This window comes from Acanthochromis polyacanthus, chromosome 14, assembly GCF_021347895.1.
Source record: "Acanthochromis polyacanthus isolate Apoly-LR-REF ecotype Palm Island chromosome 14, KAUST_Apoly_ChrSc, whole genome shotgun sequence".
NCBI lineage: Eukaryota > Metazoa > Chordata > Actinopteri > Pomacentridae > Acanthochromis > Acanthochromis polyacanthus.
Genome location: NC_067126.1, coordinates 34,329,497 through 34,352,043, shown reverse-complemented (window position 1 = coordinate 34,352,043; position 22,547 = coordinate 34,329,497). Strand labels below are relative to the sequence as shown.

The 22,547-nt window shown below is 39.3% G+C and overlaps 1 protein-coding gene across 1 annotated transcript in view; it reads right to left on the bottom strand.

Annotated features, from left to right (window-relative positions):
- LOC110954691 (cholecystokinin receptor) overlaps positions 1-22,547 on the bottom strand; it is a 34,305-nt gene that overhangs the window by 9,754 nt on the left and 2,004 nt on the right. Inside the window, exons 2-4 of the mRNA XM_051959419.1 lie at positions 9,544-9,795; positions 5,601-5,862; positions 2,566-2,693 (exon numbers count right to left, since the gene is read on the bottom strand). Coding sequence (XP_051815379.1) covers positions 2,566-2,693; positions 5,601-5,862; positions 9,544-9,795 — 642 coding nt within the window. The remainder of the gene's footprint in view (positions 1-2,565; positions 2,694-5,600; positions 5,863-9,543; positions 9,796-22,547) is intronic.

The window sequence follows — 22,547 nt, the reverse complement described above, 5'->3', positions numbered from 1 at the left end:
TCTTAGCATTATCATGATCTGAATGACCAAAAGTCTGAACAGAAAAAGGAAAATGCACCTTCTGGTTTATTGGTAGGTGCAATTTGCTCAAACTAAACCATAATAATAAGAGTGACAGCCATTTATTGGGCTGATAACATTCACCTTGGGTGGGCTTGAGTCATATGTTTTGAATCTAACATGTCATTTCATTCATTTAAAAAACTCTTTCCAGCCAACGATAAAGTTGAACCTACAATTAGGAAAACAATATAGCCGCAGGAATATAACCTATAAGAGGAGAGGCTCTCTTACTGAGTTTCTTTCCCAGTACATCCCTGGTGGCAGTTTGCCTACATCTACTTTTAGGACAAGAATCTAACAAAAGATTGGACATACTAAGTGGCAGTATGTGAGTGGTAGATAATTTTCAAATCAATTCCCATCTCGTGGAGTACTTTTCGTATATTTGCCCAATATTTCTACCGCTGGATTAAAAATAAATTGACCAGAAGAATCATATTTTCTCCCATAGCCATCTGAGTGAATTCTAAGGATCTGCGATGGCACATGCTCCCATTCACTGGGTTCATTCTGAGTGAATCATAGTTTTTTAAAGAGCAACTGCTATCTCTAAAGGACCAAAGTGGATTCTCGATGGCCCATGGTAATCATCCATCAGGGATATTGCAATTTATTGATAGAAAATGAACAATGTTGCTTTCCTTCCCCGGAACAAAGGGCAATGAAAACAGTAACAAGAGCCCCAAGGCAACCAAACACAAACTGGAGCTGATTGTGTACAGAGAGCATTCAAAAACTGCTAAACCACTCCTGGAATATTACATCAAACACTTTTTTTTTCCACAAACTTATTTCATGATCTGTTTCTTCATGATCACCCTTCCACATTTTTCCTTTCTTTGTCTCTAACAAACTCTTTATTTAATTATTTATTCATTTATTTTGACAGCCTCTTTCTCTCTGAGACCAAACAGATGGTAATGTCCAGGCCTGCAGCTGCTGGCCAATTCCATCCTCTAATGGAGCACAAGCAAGCACACTCCATGCGACTATCATCCCAAACACACTCTCAAATGCCCACAAAAGGTTATGTTTCACTTAACCTGCACACATTACAGTGATTGTACCACTAATGAAATTGTTGTGATTAAAGTGCAGCTTCTCATCATTCACATAAACCATGCAAAAACAAACTGTGAATGGTAACATTAGAGCTCAGTTGGTAAGTGTGGTTTCATTTAATAAGAGGCACGATTTGACTCAGCGGCAAAATGACACTGCAAGTAAAACGATTAAAGTGAGCCAGAGCATACTGCTCGATCACACACATTTATATATAACAGGCCAATATACAAGGTGTAGTTATTACATAATGGGGGCAATGATGGGTTGACTTACGTAAGCTGACTCTCGGTATTTAAAAGCCACACCTCATACAATTTTATTCAACTGGTCAGAAAATGTCAATGCTTTAAAAAGGCACAGGTCAGTCTGCCTTTTCTACAGACACTAAAGTCTTTTGAGGTAAGTAGGAAGCTTTTGAATCTGAGTTTTGCTGCTAGGGCCTTGATTTTCAGGAGCACTAAATACTACACTTCAGAGTAAATTTCATCCCGTTTGGTGCTTTCAGCCGTCTAAAAAGTGTCGAGCGACCAATGACGTAAACTGAGATACTCCCCATAGAGCCCTGTCTCCAAAAAATAGTGTTTCTACACAATTGCATTCCACTTTGCTTTTGGAGGGAAACATGTTATATCTTTGCCCTTTATTTTGTTGCTTTCTCACCTTGGTAAACCAGCAAATAGAGGAAAAGCTGTTGGGAAAGGGATGTATTTTTACCCAAACCATGATATTTTCTCAAATTTAATCATGTAATACTGGCACCTACATCTAACCAAACAACAAGTGAATTCTAAATCTCTTATTTAAAAATAATCACCTCACACAGGACATACAGCCCAGTCTGCTGGGTGGAAGTCCTGATGCTGAGTTTTCCTTCACCTCCAACCTCCTAACACTGATTTTCAGACTGCATGTGTTTCCTACTATGTCATCGTGTTACTTTTTTTCCATGTGTAAATGCAGTTTAGTTGTATTGGAAGGTATTTTTTGTGAAACACGGTTAGACATGACATTTTATGCATTTATAGCCACAGGTCCTTAAACCACCATCCTCAATGACTCACTTACCTTTGTTGCCAGCATTGATTGTTTCTAATGAAAGTGCAACATTTTACATTCACATTTATAATGAATTGTTTTTTATTTTGTCTAGAGAATTATTTCTAAATTGTACTTCTTCTTGTTGGTTTGGTATTGTCAGTTTTAAGGGAAAAAAGTTTTAAAAGCATGACTGTAACGTAATAGTAATCATCACGGTGATGGTGTTCAATTTTTGTGGTTTTCACTTTATTGGCTGTAGCTTTTAGTCACTGCAGTATTTTCTGTATTTTGTATTGTTTTTTATCGTCTGGGACTGGAGTTGCACTGTGGGACATTTATTAAATCTTTACCTTTTACTATATTCCCAGTGTTTTCCATACATACTGTACAATGCCTCACCGGTGGAGTCCTTTTTGTGGCCCATCTCAAATTGGATGCCTCGATAAAGTTCTCTGGAGATCAGTCCATAGGCCACAATCATCACCACTCCTGGAATCGCAAACAGTACAAGCAGAAGCAGAATGTACCTAAAGGAGGAAGATGAGACGTGAACATGCTAGCATTAGTGCATAAAGAGGTGCATTCAAGGACCTGCATTTTCATATCTCTATGTGTAAAGCATTAGAAGCTCTTGAGTCAGAGCAGAGCACTGTACTTTGAGAAAAGAAAAGAAAAACCATGTCATTGAAGAGAACTTACTACGAAAGGCACTCTGTCTAAAAAAAAAAAAATCCCATTCAGCCTATGAAAACAAAAAGAATAGAATTCAAAAAATGGTTGAGTTTGTTGGAAAACAAGTAGAGTATCTTCAGATGGCCAGCTGTAAATTATTCAAGTTATATTATTTTTTAAAAAGAGAAGAATAAAAAATGATGCTTCGTTATGTGAGTTAAGTGTAATTAGAGATCCTGGGGTTAGTAGTATCACAATCAAGTCAGACAGACACAGCGTGCTAAAACACACACACATAAACCATAAATCCTCATTTCTGCACACATGGTTGCCTAACATAACCCCAAAGCCTGTTCCATCTTAAATCTAAAACAAAAGCGCATGAAAACACCGTCTGTTCTTTCATCTGCCCTAATGTTTCCATAAAAACACTACATAGACACCAAGTGTGAGCCGCTGAAAACAGGCTCCAGGTCCAAACATGGAAGTAAATTAGATGTTTCAGCGTGGCGTTCCTTGTTGAAAATACACAGACACACACACACCTTCAGACACAGTTCATCTGAAGTTTATTTGATACAAAACGGCACATTATCCAGACGACCAGCGACAGGAGAGTTTAAAAAAACGCATGACCTGACAGCAAATTTTATGATAAATTGCATTTTATGTGCCGTTGTGAGCCGCACTACACTGAAAAGGTAACTAATGATGTTCAGTAAATTAAAGAAGCACAGTTTTTTAATAGCTCAATTTAAAGTTACAACATTAATTACCCGGCTTATGGAGAACAGACCAACTTTTAAGGAATAGGCTTGAACTGAACAGATTTATTAGTCACAGTATAGGATTTTTATCAGCACAGGATTGGCTGATAAGTATCACACCAAGAGGAAAGAGATGTAGCCGAGCACTGTTTATGTTTATTAGCATATCATTGGTTTGGATGCGCTTACTAATCTCCTTTTGTTCAGTTATTGATTTTGTACATTTCAATCTCTTAATGAGATGTATTAGGCAGCAAATGGGTTTATAGGACTTTTGCAAGGAGGCATGTTGTAGCGCGTTGTGTGATGACTATTCATCGTTATCCAAAAACACTCCTCCACTTTTCAAAATTAATATTTAATTCCATGAAGTGAATCCAATTTCTAACTGAACCAAGAAAAGCTCTGTGTCATGACTGACATGACATTGGCATTGTGCAAAATGTCATGGATGTTTGGAGCTAAACATAAAGGTTCCCTGATTACACGTCAGTCTGTCAACAGCTAAATTAACCTTCATTGTATACAGTCCTCACTGTCTTCCCAGGGTATCAGTGGCATCTAAGATAGATTTTATTTCATGTAGCCCCAACCTCTATACCCCAAAACCCACCAGCAGCTTTAAAAGGCATGTTTTATGAAGTAATTGACAAGATTACAGCGTCGTTTAGAGCCAGGAACTGTTGGATTATCAACATTCCAGTGGTCCTTGAACTACTTATCTGTGATGTACCTTTCCGTTGGAAAACTTTAAATCTAAACTCATGAAGTAGCATCAAAAGTCACATTGGAAAAAAGCAAACGTCTCATTTACAAAACTGCTAAAAAAAACAACACTTTGATGCTCTCAGCAAAACCACGAAGAATAATGACTCAGCTGTGACCAGCCGTCACATGAGTAAAATTCAGGCAATTTGTGACTGAACTATGTTGAACTGCAGGCTGTATTTGTGCAGAGAAAACAGAAGACAAGCCTGGAAATAAATTAAAAATGTAGGCATTAAAGAAAAGATAGTCTTTAGAGTCGTCATTTTGTTGTCCAGTATTGGCAACACCTGTCATCACTTGGAAAAATATTATACATGTTGATTCCTGTTTTTATATACACAAAATATACAGTACATTGCAGTCAAAAATGAGCACACAGTTAGCTAAAATGGGAACAAAAAACAACAAAATTGCTTTGAGTTCAGGAAGGTAATATCGTACAGAACATATGGATACTTAAGACTTATCACCACCTGCTGCATGCTTGAAAATGTTGGAATCTTAGATAAAAAGCCAATAAAATGTGTCTTTGAGTTCTTTTCAGGCTTTACTTTCTCAACTCCTTTGTATGAAAGTTTCTTTTTCTAACAACATGATGCCTTTTATGTTAGAATGAGAACAGCTGTGATACAATAGGCAGAGACTACACTTTCTAAAGAAGAAATTGCACAATTACTGTAGTAGGATGTATTAGAAAAGAGAAAATAAAAAGAATAAAATAAATATGGGAAAAGGCAGATAATTACTAACATGCATTCATGTCTCTACTTAAGAATACACACACACACTTCTATTTACATACTTCCATTTTTGCATGCATACACATATATTAAGAATGAGGATTACGGGGACACAATATAGAAACATAGATCATATAAAAAAGGGGTTGATGGTGTTAGCTGTTATCAAGCATTGGTTAAATGCAGCGTCACTAACATTAAACTAAGATTTCTGGCATTGTGCTTCTTGTATGTCACAGATCCAGGGAAATTAAGGCAAATTCAATGTGCTGTCATCCTTTAAGTACCATTTGCAGCAAAGAGGCTTTTCCTTTTTCCTTTTATTTTGTAATTAGAAAACCAAATTGTTACAATTTTTCCTCATTGTAGCAACAAACCAAGCAGATTTCTTTTCATCATGGTCGCAGTTAAACACTGTAATCCTGCACAATATACTTAAATTGCGTTAAAGTTTACTAGACTACCCGACAGACACTGAAACACTCACCAGGTCTGTTCTGCAGTAGCGATGGGCCACTTGTGTCGACACTGGTGGCCTGTGCTGTTGTCTGGACGCTGAAACGACTCCAGGTGACTGATGATGGGATAGGGGATCATGATGATGAAGGCCAGCACCCAGGTAGCAGCGATCACCCGATAGGCATGGGAACGGGTCTGCCACACCCGTGACTTCAAAGGGTTACAGATGGCACTGTAGCGCTCAATTGCTATGGCAACCAGGCTAAACGTGGAGATGCTCACCGATATGCCTGTAGGAAAACAAAACCGATTATTTGAAAAGCAAGTAAACACGCATTGCATTGTCTGTCCTCAGATATCTTTTACTTTCATGAATGGAAAGTTATTACCGCTCGGTGTTGAGAATAGAGTTGGTTGATGTTCAAGTAATATCTGTAATCATAACAAACCACAGTGTTCTGTGGAGATGGGATTGCAAATGAATATAGTGTGAGGTGGGGACGGTTATCTGAATCTTGTGGTAGAGGAAGTCATATTGTCCTGGGCCTCTGATGTGATCTGCCATCTCCTTACTGACGGGGCAAGACGGGAAATTACTCTTTACCTCTCTTATCCATGGCCTCAGCCAGAATACAGATCATGTGTGCTGTTTCTACCTGAGGGAGAAGCTTTAGAGTGGACCAGAATGAAGCAAATCACAAGCAGCCAACAGCCTCTCCCTGGGGTTTGTCCACATTTCCACGGCGCATCCAGGTGATGGGTTTTCTTCATTCTCAGGTGCTGCACTTTACTTGATCTATCTTCAATTCTCAGTGGTTTCAGCTCAGCCTTCTTCGTTTTATTATTTGCATATATTTGTTTATCGCTGAGAATAGAGGAGGATGAAAACATTTCATCAGCTCTGCTTCTTCCAGGAATCTGACTTGATTTTAAATAATGATTCTATTTTTCCCTAACTTCATCAGTTCACTCTTACCTCTCTCTATATGTTAGTGAGTTGTAAATCAGAGGTGGAAAGTAATAAAGTTCATTAAACCATCACTTAATTTAAGTAATGCACAACTGTACAGACTGAAATAGGAAGTGAAACTTAATGTGGCTCCATCAGTCTAGTTCTGTGAATGTTATTGCCTTAATCACTAATGACACAGTCACAAAATATATCTTATGATATTAACATTTAAAACTTACCATTCTGTATAAGGGATACTTATACTCTTGTGGGTTAAAGGTAAAAATTAATGGAGGACCTTTGTGGGATTTTTACGTTATAGCACCAGATTTTTATTAAAAGAACGAGTTTGAATTTTACAAAATGTGTGTCTTCACTTTTTGCCAAATGTCTGCGTGTCATATATGATGCTATGCGAAGATAATCTAAGCAAATGCTAACTGTTGCTTGATCATCTAGCTGGTGTCAAGAATGGCAAAAAGCATAATTATTTAATGTCAAACTATTCCTTTAATTAAAATGCCTATATAATGACTTCTCTTTAATTTTGGGAAGTAAAAGAAAACAACAACAAAAAAAAACATTTTAAACTGGCCCTGCGTGAAATTGCTACAAAACAAACACAAACTAGAAGTCTACTAACAGCAAACGCTTTGGTTGACAGATGCAGTAGATGAGTCACTTCTTGATATTGATACACGGAGCAACAAGGCGGAGAATTTATTACACAGTCATGAATATCCCCTTGATGTGGTGAACCAGGAAAATTACCACCTAGTCGCTTCACAAAAATACTAAAAGCTCTAACACACAAAGCTCCCACAATTGGGGAAAGATAATGAAAATGCTCTCTGGATGTAAAGCCATTCAATAGTAATCTGTCCCGTTTGTAATGTGATGGATAGGAGGTCAGAGGATTTGTTAAACTGTTAACTAAGTAAAATGAAGCAATGCAGGAGATGCATCTGTACAGTGGAAATAATGGACGGTAAAGTACCATGGTGTAGTTTTCTTTGGATGCAAGTCAATCGATTCTCAAGGCAATATGGGATTAGCCTGATAATCAGCCTGAGATGTAATTGGTTCTCTCTCTTCCATTCAGAATAGCAGGTTGATGCTACATCAGTCTACAAGGTGATAAAAGAGTGCTTTTGTTTTTGAAAATGTTTAAAAATAATACGTCCTAACATGGTAGTTTCCGAATTAAACCCTTCATAGTGACTCACCTAAATTTTAAAAAACAAAAGTAACATCGAGGTGAGGACATTTTATGTATACTAGCAGTTGGCAAATGTCTTCTTTTATGCAAGTTTTGCTTCAATGGGTGCTGAAGGAAACAGAAATGCTGCTTAAAACTCTTTTCTGGAGAAAATGGTCTATCAAGCTACGATATCAATATTTGATAAGTAGCGCTAGTGGTTGTTTTAATTACCGATTAATCATTTCTAACACCAAATGGCAAAAGATGTGAAATATGGCCTTGTCAGTTTCTCAGAGCTCAAGTTGCAAAACAAAAGTCTTTCCATTTTACATAAATGTCATATTAAGGCTCTTAGCAGTAGGCTATATGCTAAATTACCAGTTAGTTGCCTGGCACCTTGCATAGCCTTGCGGTAAAAAATATAACATACAGGGTAGATGTCAGTGTAAATGATAGTATTTCATGAAAGAAGTATTATGCATTTCGATAGAGGATGAGTCACTGCTATATTTATGATAAAATGAGATTTCAATTTCTTTCATAAGCTTCCAAAGGTCTCTGTCAGTCATTTATGTAAAAGATCTGCATCACATTCCCTATAGTTTCAAGGTGCACAAGTGGGGTTTGATCATTTTTCGTCTTCACCGCGAGCTTGAACTTTAGCATTATTCTCTGAAAACTGGATGTCTTCTCATTCAGTATCTTGGCTAAAATTCCCATCAGTAGGTGTCCTTCTAACCTCCATCAAAAGGCAACTGACCTCCCGCCTGCGAGTGCTGACCTCGAAGCATTGAGGGATGGCTGAGCTGCTTAAAATTTAGTTTGATCAGATAAAAATGACATTATACAGCAAAGTTGGCTGAAAGAACTTCTGCTATGAAGTGAAGGTTGCTGGAAAAAGATTATTACTCACAATGTAAAGAAGATACAGTTATAGATGCACTCTATCTAAAGAAGGTTTAACAGCACATTACGACAGGTACGTAGAGCTCAGTATTAAGCTAGATATACACCACCATTCAAAAGTCTGGGTTCACCCAGGCAATTTCATGTTTTCCATGAAAACTCAAACTTATGAGCTAACAGAACTGCGCGAGGGTTTTCTAATCATCAATGAGCTTTTCAACACCATGAGCTAACACAATGTAGCATTAGAACACAGGAGTGATGGTTGCTGGAAATGTTCCTCTGTACCCCTATGGAGATATTCCATTAAAAATCAGCTGTTTTCAGCTAGAATAGTCATTTACCACATTAACAATGTCTAGACTGTATTTCTGATTAATTTAATCTTATCTTCATTGGGGGGAAACCACTTTTTTACAATGCAGATTAATACTGAAGACATCAAAACTAGAAAATAATGCATACGGAATTATATTGTACACAAAAAAAGTGTTTATCTTCAGTATTAATCAACAATATGGAAAATAATACAAATAAATAAAAAGCATTGGATGAGAAGGTGTGTCCAAACTTTTACTGGAAGTGGATATAGAATTATTGAAACTGTGGATATTTATTTTAACCCTTTAACACGTTAGTCGAATATATGGATATTACTGCTATCTTTAATTGATATTAATCCCCTCTTGCCAGTGTGTTGACCAGCAAATACAAACTGTTGACGGCAAATTCAACATTCTTAAATACTTAAAATGTAAAAAAGAAGTGTCCATGTAGATCATTTCTGACCCATATTTACCAATGAATACATAGAAAACCCCTAAATCTTTATTCTAGCCACTATATTTAACCACCAGATTGTATATTTTCTTGTCTTCTCATCACTTTAATCACCACACCATCTTCTCTCACCCATGAGGTAGGACACTATCTTGCACATGGCAGCTCCAAAGATGAAGTCCTTGAGGATGCTTGGGATGAGGGTGAAGGGCATGCAGAAGATGGCCATCATCAGGTCGCTGACGGCCAGCGACAGCAGGAAGGTGTTGGTCACGGTGCGCATCCGCTTGTTGACCGTAAGCACCACGATGATCAGCAGGTTCCCGAAAACGCTCAGGAAGAAGATGAGCGAGTAGAGCAGGATCCGCAGCGTGTGGTCTTCATCTGGTACAGAAAACAAAGGCAGGAATGGAGGGGATATTAGAGAGTGAATGACTTTGAACATATTAATGAGTTTGACATGTTGTTCAGTATGATATTGCTGTTGTTACTGATCCCAGTAGTGGTGTTTGTAGCTTCATGACTCCCCAAAGCTGCATTATTCTGTGCCTGTGTGTTTAGTACCCAAGTTATGCATGTCCTTGCATTGATGAAAAGACTTAAAAAGAAACATTTGTTTATATGCCGCAGCAAAAGCAGGAAAATCAATGCCATGTTGTTGCTCCTGAAAATGACACAAAGCACTTTATTATTCTGATTACCTTAGATTAGCATAAACAGTGATGTTCTGTTGATAAAATGTCAGTTACATCAGCTGCTTATGAAAGACAACATGTCACAGCCGCAATAAAGACGCCAGCAGAGGTGACTCCATGACAGAGTAATTAGAGCCCTGAAAATGCACTGGTGATCAACGACCTTTTGATGGCTGCAGATAAAGGCATGCACTTGTAGTTCTGACCTTATCACAGCTTTTGGCATGATTGATCACATCTTGTTAGACTGACTGAGACATTTTGTGGGGATATAGGCTACGTCTTTCCATCATATTTGTATCTGTTAAACATGAGGTTTATTTGTGTCTTTGCTGACAAATATGTGTCCTCACTTTTGAGCTTTAAGTATGGCGTACCCCAGGGGTCAATTTTGGGACCAATTTTTAGTACTTTAAACATGCTTCTCCTTGGGTATATTATTCAAATACAGGCTGTCTTTTATAGTTTTGCAAATTATGCATATAAACACATATGTGTTATATCCTCTAACCGTGAGGTCTCTTAATGCGTACCTTAGTGATGAACAAAACTGAGAAATGTCTTTATCATCTTATTAAGATCATAAAGAGCATAAATTGAAAACTAAAGTGGACAGTGTTTCAGTCAGGATCCCAAGGCTCTGGAGCAATCTGTCTGAGAAAACCACTAGGCCAATCACCTCTTTAATTCCCTTCTTAAAGCATTATTTTTTAATTGTAAAGCTTTTTCTGATGTTACTTGAGTTGTAACTTTCATTCAACTGTTTATACACTCAAATTTCTTTTGGTTTGTTTGGTGGTTTTGTTTTTTGTTTTGTTTATTAAAGCATCTGTCGTCTTTTGAAATCTAATTATTTTATGGTCTGTCTTTTATTTTGCTGCTCTTAAGAAGCACTTTGGGGGATCAATTTTGAAAAGTGCTCCATATATGAAGATTGTTATTATTATCTTTATTATATCCATGGCTTGATTGCAGGCCAGCCTTTGTCATATGTATTCCAGTGTAACATTCCACCATTTCTTCAGTGTCTGTACTGTACAAATCAAGTAAAGGCAAAAACCAAAAATTGTCTTTTAAAAAATGACGTGTTCCAGTATGAGGTACTGTGAAGTTGTTCTTTATCTATTAAAAACCTTCATAAAATCAGAAAATAAGCAAAAGACTTGTTGATATTTTAAATTTTATGCTCATGTTTGTGCATCTATCCTTGTGAGAGCCTTAACTGAGATAATGCACTCCCTTGTCACTTAGCCTAAGCTTAAACCCTGCACCTCTGCCAAATTTCAATTTTTAACCTAGCCCTAATGCACACATAATCCTAACCTCAACCCTAAAGACAAGTTTTAGTCCTCAGACAACCCTTTGTTTCAGAAAGTGGTTGGCCACAAGTGTCTTCGCTTTCCAAAAATGTTCTTTCTTCCCAGCTTTACGTCTTCAATTGCTCCCCACAAACATAGACATACAAGTATTGGTGCCTCTTCTCGTGTAACTTTCAGTGGATTGTAGATATAACATTACTAAGATAATACTAATGGATTTACAGACACAGACAGATTCCTAACGTGGATTTGTTAAAATCTTCCACTAATTCACCACTGTCTACAACAGCTGCAGACAAACGGCCAACAAATCTCTTCCCTTTTAGCTGGTGAACATCTGGATAGAATACACAGAAATAAAAATGAAATAAAATGCTCTAAAAGCCTGGAGACTTGACAAATAAAATGCCTCCATTATTGTACAGCACACAGAAACACAACAGTAAAACCACTTACAGACAGGTGAAGTCATTAACATTCATTCATGTTCATTTCAGCCCAATGTTCTGCTGGGAATCCTCACATACTCACCTAAACATGGCTGTGTACGATTGCCGAAAGAACACGACAAAGAACCCAAAGTGTTGACCTAGCCTCCCTAAATCCTAATCTGACTGAGTATTTATGAGATGTGCCAGGACAAGCCCAAACCACAGAGGCCCCAACCCACAACACACAGGACCCTAAGGGTGCTTTCACACCTGTTAGTCCGTTAGAGTGGTTCGTTTGGACCCAAAAGTTTTTACAATGTTGCTATTTTCAACTGGTTCAGTTCGCATTCACACCAGTGTTTTCGCAGTTGAACCAACTACGATGAATGTTATATCTCCCCCCAGTCATTTGGCGGCGCTGTTCACAAAATAAGGAGTTTTAGATGACGTAGGTGAACGCTGATTGGCGCAGCATGTGAAGAGGGAAAAATCCCGGAAGAAAACAACAGGCTGTGTTTATTCCATGGATCGAGGTTTATTCGTAAACAATGAACTATGCTCTCCTGTTCGTTCTTGTTGCCATATATTCGTATCATTGCTTTATGCAGCAAGCACAAATACTGCTGTTGTTCCAGCATGAAGCTTGCATTCGGTACGAGAACATTACACAGTCGTTTTTGGCACGGAGAAGATGCATTGCAAGACGTTATCATTATCCCAAAATTCCCTGTGCAGGTTGCTACGGAAGCTCCTGTAGACCAAAAAGTCTGCTGCGCCATCAAGCTGGTCCAAATGGAGACAGGTTTGTGTTCTCACCAGGAGCGAACCGAACTGGAGTTCACATAGAAGCGGACCGAGACAACCTCCCGAAGGTGGTCTCTGTCCGGTTCTTTAGTCCAAACCAAAAAAATCTGGTCTGCTTTCACACCAGCCCAAACGAACCGTACTTGCAGGTGTTGCGGACTCCAGTCCGCTTTAAGCGGACCAAAAGGCGTAGGTATGAAAGCACCCTAACAATCCACTGCCAATGTTTCAGCAGAAGAGGCCTTGTGTCTATGCTCCCAAAGGGTCAGATTTGTTTTGGCAGCATGAGGTTGACCAACACACTCAACAAGAAAGTTTGTTATCCATATGCGGGGTTTTTTTTTTGGGTCACCAGCTATGAATTTAATATTAGATAACAAAGAAACAAGAGTTAATAAGATCACAGGACAGTGTTATTCATTGCAGTATCTCCCAACAATTATATTTTTCAGAATTTGTGGAAGTCAGTTTAATTAAATGATGTATTGAGACTGTGGAGGCTCAGAACACATTTAATTTAGCAATAATAAAGTTATTATCAGTTTCTCATAACTTTTAGCTGCTACAAAGGCAGCTGGTTACAGATAATTACTATTCAGTCCTTCAGTGCCATGTGTACCAGTCCCTCTGCTGTTTATGACATGTTGGTGCCAGTATTTTACATTCTTCAAGTTCCTAAATAAAAATACTATACAGCGAAAACCACTGCAACCTAAAGCATGCCTGTGCTCTCAGCCATTAGCGGCTTCACTGGATCATATCCTGTAAAGTCCATGTTATCTGCTTTCTCTCTTATCTACACCTCAGCCCCCTGCTTAGACACAACACTCTTTTAACAGGCTACCTACTGTGTCTGTATCCTGGGGATTAGAGTATCCAAGTGTGCCACATCTGCAGGACACAAGTCACATCACACACACGAGGCCGAACTTCACTGACACGGTAAAGGCACGAGCAAGCAAACACACCGAAGCTGGAAACCCTTAAAGACATACCACCAATGTTTCCTTAAGGAGAATTATATTAAATAAGATCTACAAATACACAGCAAAAAGATCTGTTCTCTTTAAATCATTGATCACAATTTTTACCTTCTCTCTAGTTATTCTTGTCACTCACTAGGGCTATTTCCACAATGGGTTTTCATTGTCAGACGTTACAATTTTCCATCTCAGGAGTCTTTTGCAGTTTGCCCTCCTTCCTTCATTTCTCCATGCATTTCCTCTCCTCCCGCTCTCAATTACAAGCAGAAAGCTTTTTTTTTTTAAAAAGAAAAAACAATAAGTCAGAGGAGTCAGTCGTCAAGAGCTTCAAGGTTATGAGGCTCATTTCCGTTTTTCTGTGTGCGACTTGAGAAATCAAGAATAACTTGTGTTTGAGCTTTGTCTATCTGAATGCTGTAAAGAATCACTGAGGAAAGCTTGCTAGCTGTTCAATATGCTTTACGGATCACACATCACTGAATCTCAAAATCCATTGATCCATTTTGATCTGCTTATCTGGGGTCGACTCATGGTGGCAGCAGGCTAAGCAGGCTTTTCCCTCTCTATAGTGATGCTTTCCGGTTTCTTCTAAGGGATTCCAAAATCAAAGGAGGTATGCGATCTCTCCAGTGAGTTCGCCAAAGGAAGGCACCCAGGAGGCATCCTAATCAGACACTAAAATGGATTCAGCTGATTTCTTTTGGTCCTGCGGAACAGAGATTCTACTCTGAGCTCCTCTGGATGCCTAAGCCCGGCCACCCTATGAAGAAACCTCTATTTCTGTTGCTTCTATGTATGATCCCCACCACCCAGAAGTCATAGATGAGAACTGCAACATAGGTTAATTAGTTAATTGAGAGCTTTGCCTTCCAGCTCAGCTCCCTTTACCCCAATGACAGTCCAGTACAACGCCACCAATCCATGTGTCCATGTAAGATCCCAAGACGTGTAAACTCCTTTGCTTGGGGCAACAACTCAACCCTAACCAAGAGGAAGCCATCCACCGATTTAAAGTAGAGAGCCATGGCCTCAAACCTGGAGGTGCTGACTCTCATCCTAACTGCTTCATACTGCAAACTTTCCCAATGAAGCTGAAGCTCTGATGAAACCAACAGAAGTCCTCCAGGTAATAAGGTTTGGGAGTCTCAGAGTTTCCTCTTTGCTTTAACTCTCAACATCTTACATGTAATTAAAAATTCAGACCAGTACAGCTTTATTTCCCCCTACTTGTGTCCATAGGCGTCAGTTTAGGGGGGGACAAAAAGTGGGGACGTGTCCCCACCACTTTTTGTCAGGGGTCATTTTGTCTCCAACACATTCAAATTCTTCACATGTAAGCCGTTGTAAACCCAGTTATTTTCAGAAGTATAGAAAATTCCGACGCTCCTGAACGCACCATCCACACTCGGCCGAGAGTTGCACAGACCTGCAGCACACCTTCGTGAGGTTAAAAAAAACGCACAGATGCTAAATTTGCGCCCGTGCCAAGTGGAAGCTCTGACCAGATGCGTGCAGGGGCAAAATTTCGGCCCGGGAGAATTAGTTCTATAGCCGTCCACAGACCCCTCTACCTGCATATATCAATAGCTCAACAGGTTGAGCCTCTGTCTTTGGTGTGGTGGTTGTGAGTTCGAGACCAGCTTGTGGCATTTTGCCGCCGTTCTTCGACATTTTCTCAAAGTGCTGTGGTCTCCATCCCCCCCCCACTTTTAAAAACAAACTGACGCCCTTGCTTGTGTCACAACTACTTAAAGTAATCCTGAACTTAACTCATGTTGAGTTACCAGAATCCACCTGGAACATAAATACTTGTATTCTGGGGCACATAATCCAGCCTTCTATTATCTGCCTGCTTATCAGAATGTGACATTCAGATACATCTGTAAAATCTACTACACAGACGCTGACAGAAAGTTAAAGAGGTACAGTAAAGACATTGTTTGACATTACGAAGTTGATATGGACATATACTACATGTAGTTTACAGACAAAAGTTGATATGCCACCAGATTGACTGATTGCTATTGTGTTCTCTGAGGCACTTTGAAATGTTTTTGTATCACTCGCGGGTTTTAATGGATTTAAGCACAGCACGGTCAGTAAAAGTCAGCAAGTCAGTTAGTCTTTTGCTGTCTCGCGCTCATCTCTCTCTCTCTCTCTCTAAATCACAGACACGTACACATCCAGCGACATGTGGCTTCACCATCTGTCTCACAAACTCTTATGCAAATAAAAAGCAGTAAGCTCTTGCATGGTGGGTGTTCTGCTGACAGAACATCAGGGGTTTTTCCACCAGACCAGGCGTGCAAATGGCAGAGGCTAAAATTGTTTAATTTTGTGTATACGTGCGCATGTGGGTGCAAAGGCATCTGCATAATGAAAATGCGCAGACATATGATTGGCAAAAGAGAGAAAGCAACACTCTCCTTTATTACCGCCTCTCTCTCTCTCCCCCTAATGAAATATGTTACACTGGCTTCTGCCTAATCGAAGCCAATTAGCTTTTCTGCGCGCTCACTGATAACTCCCTCAGCACATTTGGCAGTTCTTCAGGCCAGAATTTCCAATAGTTGTTCCTCTGCTCATCTGTCTAGCATAGAGGCACTTGTATTATTCACCTTTCTCAACAATGCTCCGACTGCACTCATTGCCCAACGTGCAGCACAGACTAATAACTCTGTTATACAAAGAGAGCACTCTAATACGGTGGTTTTCTGCTCCACAGGTTCTCTGGACTGAGTCATTCCTTTGAATGAAACAGCAGAGAGATCATTGTGACCAACGCTGATGTATCACATCTTACTCTATAAACTTTAAGCCAGTTTCACCACCTGTAGGTTTATTCTCTTACTTTGTGCATTATAAGAGCTAATCATAAGTGTTGTGTCTTTTTTCTAGACGATCAGGATCTTCCATCATTGCAAATGCTAATATTTACACATTTTTATATTCATTTTTATATTAAAAATAAATAAATAAAAGTTTTGTATGTTTTAACATGCATCTCATCATAAACGTCCGACAGTAGACTTGATTTTTCATAATTGTGTTATGTAGATTGTCCAGATTCTTGCAATATCAGAATCATCAGGGTGGGGGAATTTAAGAGTTAGAAATTAAAAAAAAAAAAAAAGTTCTTTGTACCAAATGGAAATAAGTGTCATTCTATTAATCACTGAAGTGGCCAAATGCAGTAGTCTCCTTGCAGAGGGAGGAAACCAGGCTAATGTTCGCCTCTGACAAAACAATTTGGCCGAAAATTTTGAGTCACTGCAATGAAAAGAAAATCCATTATATGCTGATTTTTCTTACAAAATCAAATGGAATGTCAGTCTCATGTTGGAGACAGTGCAGACCTTAGCTGCAATTTAAAAACTTTTATCATTATTCTTGGATGCACAGAGAAACAGGTAGTATCATTGGAAAAGGTCCGTCCTACTGTTTGTGAAGTCATCTTCGGCCTACGCTATTAAATGATTGTGACTTAACAACTCATCCAGCTGAGAAGCAGGAGAATAAATTAGTAAATTTAAAAAAACACTCATTTGCAGGAGTTTAAACTGTCTTCATAACTGTATCACTTCAGTATCTGCAAAAACAAGCAAAATTTCAAAGCTTTAGTTCTGCTTTTTCTTGCCATATAACGTTAACATATCAGTGCATAGATGTGTTACCTATGAATGATTGCACTGCATAGATATTACCATATGTAGATATAAGTATAAATATGCAGTGACTCCTTCATGACTAATTCAAACCAGAGTTATGGGTGTGAAGATGGACGCAGACCTGAATGCAGGTTTCAGCCGAATTATGATGAAATTCAATGTAAATTTGAAATTTGTTCTCAGTTTATCTTTTAGCAGAATGCAGCTGAGACAGGCGCGTCTTTGTTTCAGCACTACCATGTCTTCATCAGAGACCTCTGACAGTCTGTTTGCACAATCACAGGCTGTGAATTAAGCAGTATGCTTCAGACCCCCTCTTTCGCACTCTGAAAAGCAACTAGCACTGTTGGAAAGGTCAACTCATGTGGTTTTGTTAGATATGTGCTACTCCTCGCTGCAATAAACATTTCAAAGGCAAATCAGCAAAGAAGGAGGGATGTGAATATGGACACTAGTGCACCCGTCAGGCACCCCTGCATCCTGCACACGGGTCCTTTAATGCATATAGGGTGTTCCATTAGCAAAAATGGAATATAGTACTTATAACTGCACTTTCATTGGCATATAATCCACAACTATAAATCTTTGTGTTTTCCTTAGCTTAACAAATACGTCTAATATATCTGCATAGAGGCTGCACAGTGTCTTGGTGGTTAGCACTTTCGCCTTGCAGCAAGAAGATCCCTGGTTCACGTCCCGGCCTTCGTGGGATCTTTCTGCATAAAGTTTGCATGTTCTCCCTGTGCATGCGTGGCTTTTCTGTGGTTTCTCCGGCTTCCTCCCACAGTCCAAAAACATGCTGAGGTTAACTGGTCATTCTAAACTGTCTGTGGGTATGAATGTGAGTGTGATTGTCTGTATATGCAGCCCTGCGATAGACTGGCGACCTGTCCAGGGTGTCCAATGCCTTGGCCTCTAGTCAGCTGGGATAGGCGAGCCTAATAAGGATTAAGCGGTGTATAGATAATGGATGGATAGATAGATGTCTACATAGGGTGCAGGTCTTCTTCCAAATGTTTTGCCAGTTGCCACTATATCATACACACTGATCCTTCAAATTGACATTGTGAGCTTAAAGTAAACAGTTGCTTATTGACACATCCAACAGTTCCAGATCAACATTATCAATCATTTTAAGTTTTGTTTGTGGGCAACTAGATAAAAACTTTTACTTCTTTTGAACATTTTTTTTTTTTTCTCCACCAACTCCAGAAGGAAATGTCGGTGCTGTTTGTTTACCGGCTTGTCACTAACTCCGTCTGTCTGCTGTTTGGGGTCGAGCAAACAGTGTAACGTGGGTTTTAGAGTTTTTTCATTAAACAGCTGCCTGCTGCTGAGCCACGAGTGTTGAACCAAAACGGCAAAGTTTCAGACTGGACAACTAAACAATGAGTGGAAAGAGCTACAGATTCCAGAAATAGGTTGTTTTATAACTAAAAGCATCTCAGTCACTTCACATGTTGCTATTATAACAATATTGCTAATTGTAGAGGCAAATGTGTGAATTTTACAAAAGCAACTAGTGGCTGCTTTAACAAAACATGGATGAACAGGTAACGAATAGAAATTTCAAATCAGACAAGGTTTACAGCTGCTATGATTAAAATTTTTATATGACAAATGGATGGAATAATTTCATGCAATGTGAAAGAGGTTGTATGTGAGAAAGGACCTACAGAGAATCACCACTTTTCCTCTCACCTCGAAGGTTCAGTTTCCTCATTTGCATCTCTTCTAGAGCCATCAGGAAACAGCTTTTAGTTTAAAACCTCTAATAAACCCTCTGTACACTTCCTGCCCAGCACCAAATGGCAGACAGGCAGAAGTTAAAGAGCAACACTTAACAAAATGATACGTAAAAATCAGCGTAATTACTGAGAAACAAGTGAGGACCAAATTACAAATTACCTGATAGCAAGCAGCTCTGAAGTAATACTAACAGATGGAGAGATATATTTATGAATCATGAGGTGGTGATTAGCCCATAAATATCAGTGAAACGTAATAACGACCACTACATTTGATTAATTTATCACCATCTCTGTCAGACTATCAGGAGACAAATCTTTTATCCGGGTGGGCCACTAGACAAGATGTTCAAACTGGCAGATTTATTAATATTACACTGACGAGATACGAGAAACTATGAAAAAAAAAAAGACTGCTGTGTAGTTAGAACATGTGCTTTTGTATGATAGGATAAAATAAGTCAGAGAAAGACATGAGGTATAAATGCAGTTTCTTTATAATATGACTTCTCATAAGCTGCTGTGGGATTCTTTTGAAAATATTCAAATTATTAACTCACTCTGAAGTAGCTAAACCTCACTGGATATGTTCTAAATCCCTGTATAGATAGCATGGGAATATTTTATGATATGATGAATGACTATAGGGGGCTTGAACTCTGGATTTTTCAAAAACTCACTTGTTGATGACATTCCTAAGCAATATGCTGCATGTTTCAGCAAAGTAAACCAGCAGGTTGGAAAGTCTTTTCTGGTCATTTCCCCTCTACATCTTCTTCAGTTTATTGTGGCCAAAATCTGTGCATCCCTGAAGTCATATCATCACTTATTTTGTGTGCCCTCAGGATTTGTTGTAAACTATTCTTTTAAACTATGATGAGGTTTATCATATCAGTTGCTGAGCAGCTGGCACAGGGGCAGATAATTCTTAATCACCCCTGACTTTTTGGTCTCATATCCTCACTGCTGCTCTGCAAGTGAGTTGTGGAATGAAACCGCAGTTGTTCTGCTGCAGGACACTGAAACCACTACTGTCCATTTGGCAAACATGTGTTTGTACTCAGCTCCAGCTATTGTTTGGAGCACTGTTTTCAGTAGAAAGAGCCAAATGACAGAAGGGAAGCCCTGAAGCACAGCCACAGTCTGACCACTGACTCGGGCACACAGTCCGATCTCTGTGCACAGACACTGCAGAGCATGTTAGCAGGTTGCAGGATAAAATGACATTGCTGCAACTTCTGCAGGGTTTGCAATTCTGTGACATAGGCTTACATGTACTGTTTTCACTACCATGCAGTTTATATCTTATTATCGTTTATTACCTACACATATCTAAGTATTGTAGGGCGTTTGGTTAAATCACAAAATGTTTTGCTATGGACCTTTTTGTGTATGCAGAACAAACACACAAATGCAAATTGCAATAAAACTTTTCCATCTCCTGCATCACATTGAAATTTGACACATAATTAGTCCGCCAAGGAGGTGTATATGACAATCGGCATTACAACAAAAACGGATGAACGGATTTGGATGAAGCTATCAGAGAAGGTCAGAAATGACACAAGGACCACCTCAATTAGATTTTGGCAGTGATGCGGCTTATACTCTGGATCCGCGGATTTGTTAAAGATTTCTGTATCATTGCTAGATAGCAGAACAGAGTCACTGTAACTACGACAATGAGTGAACGCTACATCAGCTGCCTGCTGACGATCAAGATTGCGATCCTACTACAAATCCACTGTTACGGACTTATCCGTCGCAAATGATACAAGGAACAATTGATTAAATTGAGGGGATGTTTTCGAGTCCCATCAATTCCCGCCACTCACAACATATTTAGGTCACGCGATTCGGTATCCGTACATAACGTACACATGCATAACAAACAGCTGTGCTCAGTGCAAGGTCATTTTGTTTGTGGGTACATCTAAATTAAATGGCCACATTCTATGGTGCCGTGATTTCTGCCACAAATTTTTCAAGATTTCAGCCGTCAGAAATGATACAACGTCTGAGCAGCCTTGGCGGAGTACTGCGCTCTGAGTGCTCTTGTTATTATTATGTTTGAAGCAATTTTAGTGCTGGTGAAAGACTGGCAAACAGATTCCACATTAACAATGACATTGTAAGTGAAAGGATAACTCCGGTGACAGAGTCTGCTATTAAATATGACATCAATTTGTGAATGATAAGGGTGCATATTCACAAATGAATATTTAAGATTTCATCTGTCTCATTCAGTGGCTACACAAAACTTTCTAATGATTATGAATGAACCCGACACCCCCCACCGCCCTCTAATACATATGCATTGTGTTCCATCCCAGTTGGTGCCTCCTGTGTTTCTCCACCTATCCGAGCAAAGCCGGCTCTGCTCCTGTAAGACCTAGGTATTGGTAAATGTCACAGCTAGTGGCTAATCCAGCACGGTAAATGTCATCTAAGCTCTGCCACTAAGCCAACAGCACCCCACAACAGTTGATAGAGGCAACGAACGGAACCGCTCTCTGTTGGCTGACAGACTACAACAAGCAATCCGCGCCAGAATACAAAACATGTTTGTCGCTTGGCCCACAGTGCAGGCATGTATTAAACACCTCAACTCCCAACCGGCAGCGTGAGATGAGATGGAGAAATACGCACGATTACAAAAAGGGCTGAGAGGAGTGATGAGAGAGTAATGGGAAATGAAAAGAAGAAATCTCTCTTTTTATTTCTCTATTAGGTGCATTTTGTTAGGAATAAACTGCTTTTTGAAAACAGATTGAAAAAGCTGCTGTGCTCCTGGCAGTGATTGATAAGCCCTGTTATGCTGTTTGTCATCACCGTTCCCTCCAAAGTAGTGACCCCCAGCTGTTGTATGAAGCATTACACCAGAATCAACCAGCAGATGAGATATGAAGCTTTTTATTCACTCTTAATGTTTCTAGTACAGTAACCAAAGCATGACAAGTTCTCTTTAAAACCACCAAAGTTGACAGCAGGGGTGTTAAACTGTGTGACCTGTAGGTTTTCGTTCAAAATCGGAAACAACGCCTGGACTGCAATTAGTGTGAAAACATTTCCTAAGGTGTGGTTGAGCAAGTTGTTTCCTCTCAGAGCTGGGGAAGGTTTTCCTGAACGTTCAGATGCATTTGCTCCCAGTATCCATGGGGAAATTCTCACCAAACAGTGACTGACATATTTACACAGGTATCAGTATCACACTGGGTGCATTTTAAAGCAGTCTACTGCGGTGACTTTGTGTTGCACTTCCATTAAAATTTACATAAAATGACCCAGTGAATGCTACATTCTCTTTTTTCACACACTGTATTGCAGTTTCCACTTTGGCACATGTCTATTTTATCCTCACTTGGCTCCTGTGGTGCTTGCATTCTCTTTTGCTTGCTATTCTTGTTACACCAGGGCAGAATTCTTGTACGCAAAAGGCTTTTTGGCAAACATGAGTCAGAGTTCCTCTCTTCATTAGAAAGAAACGT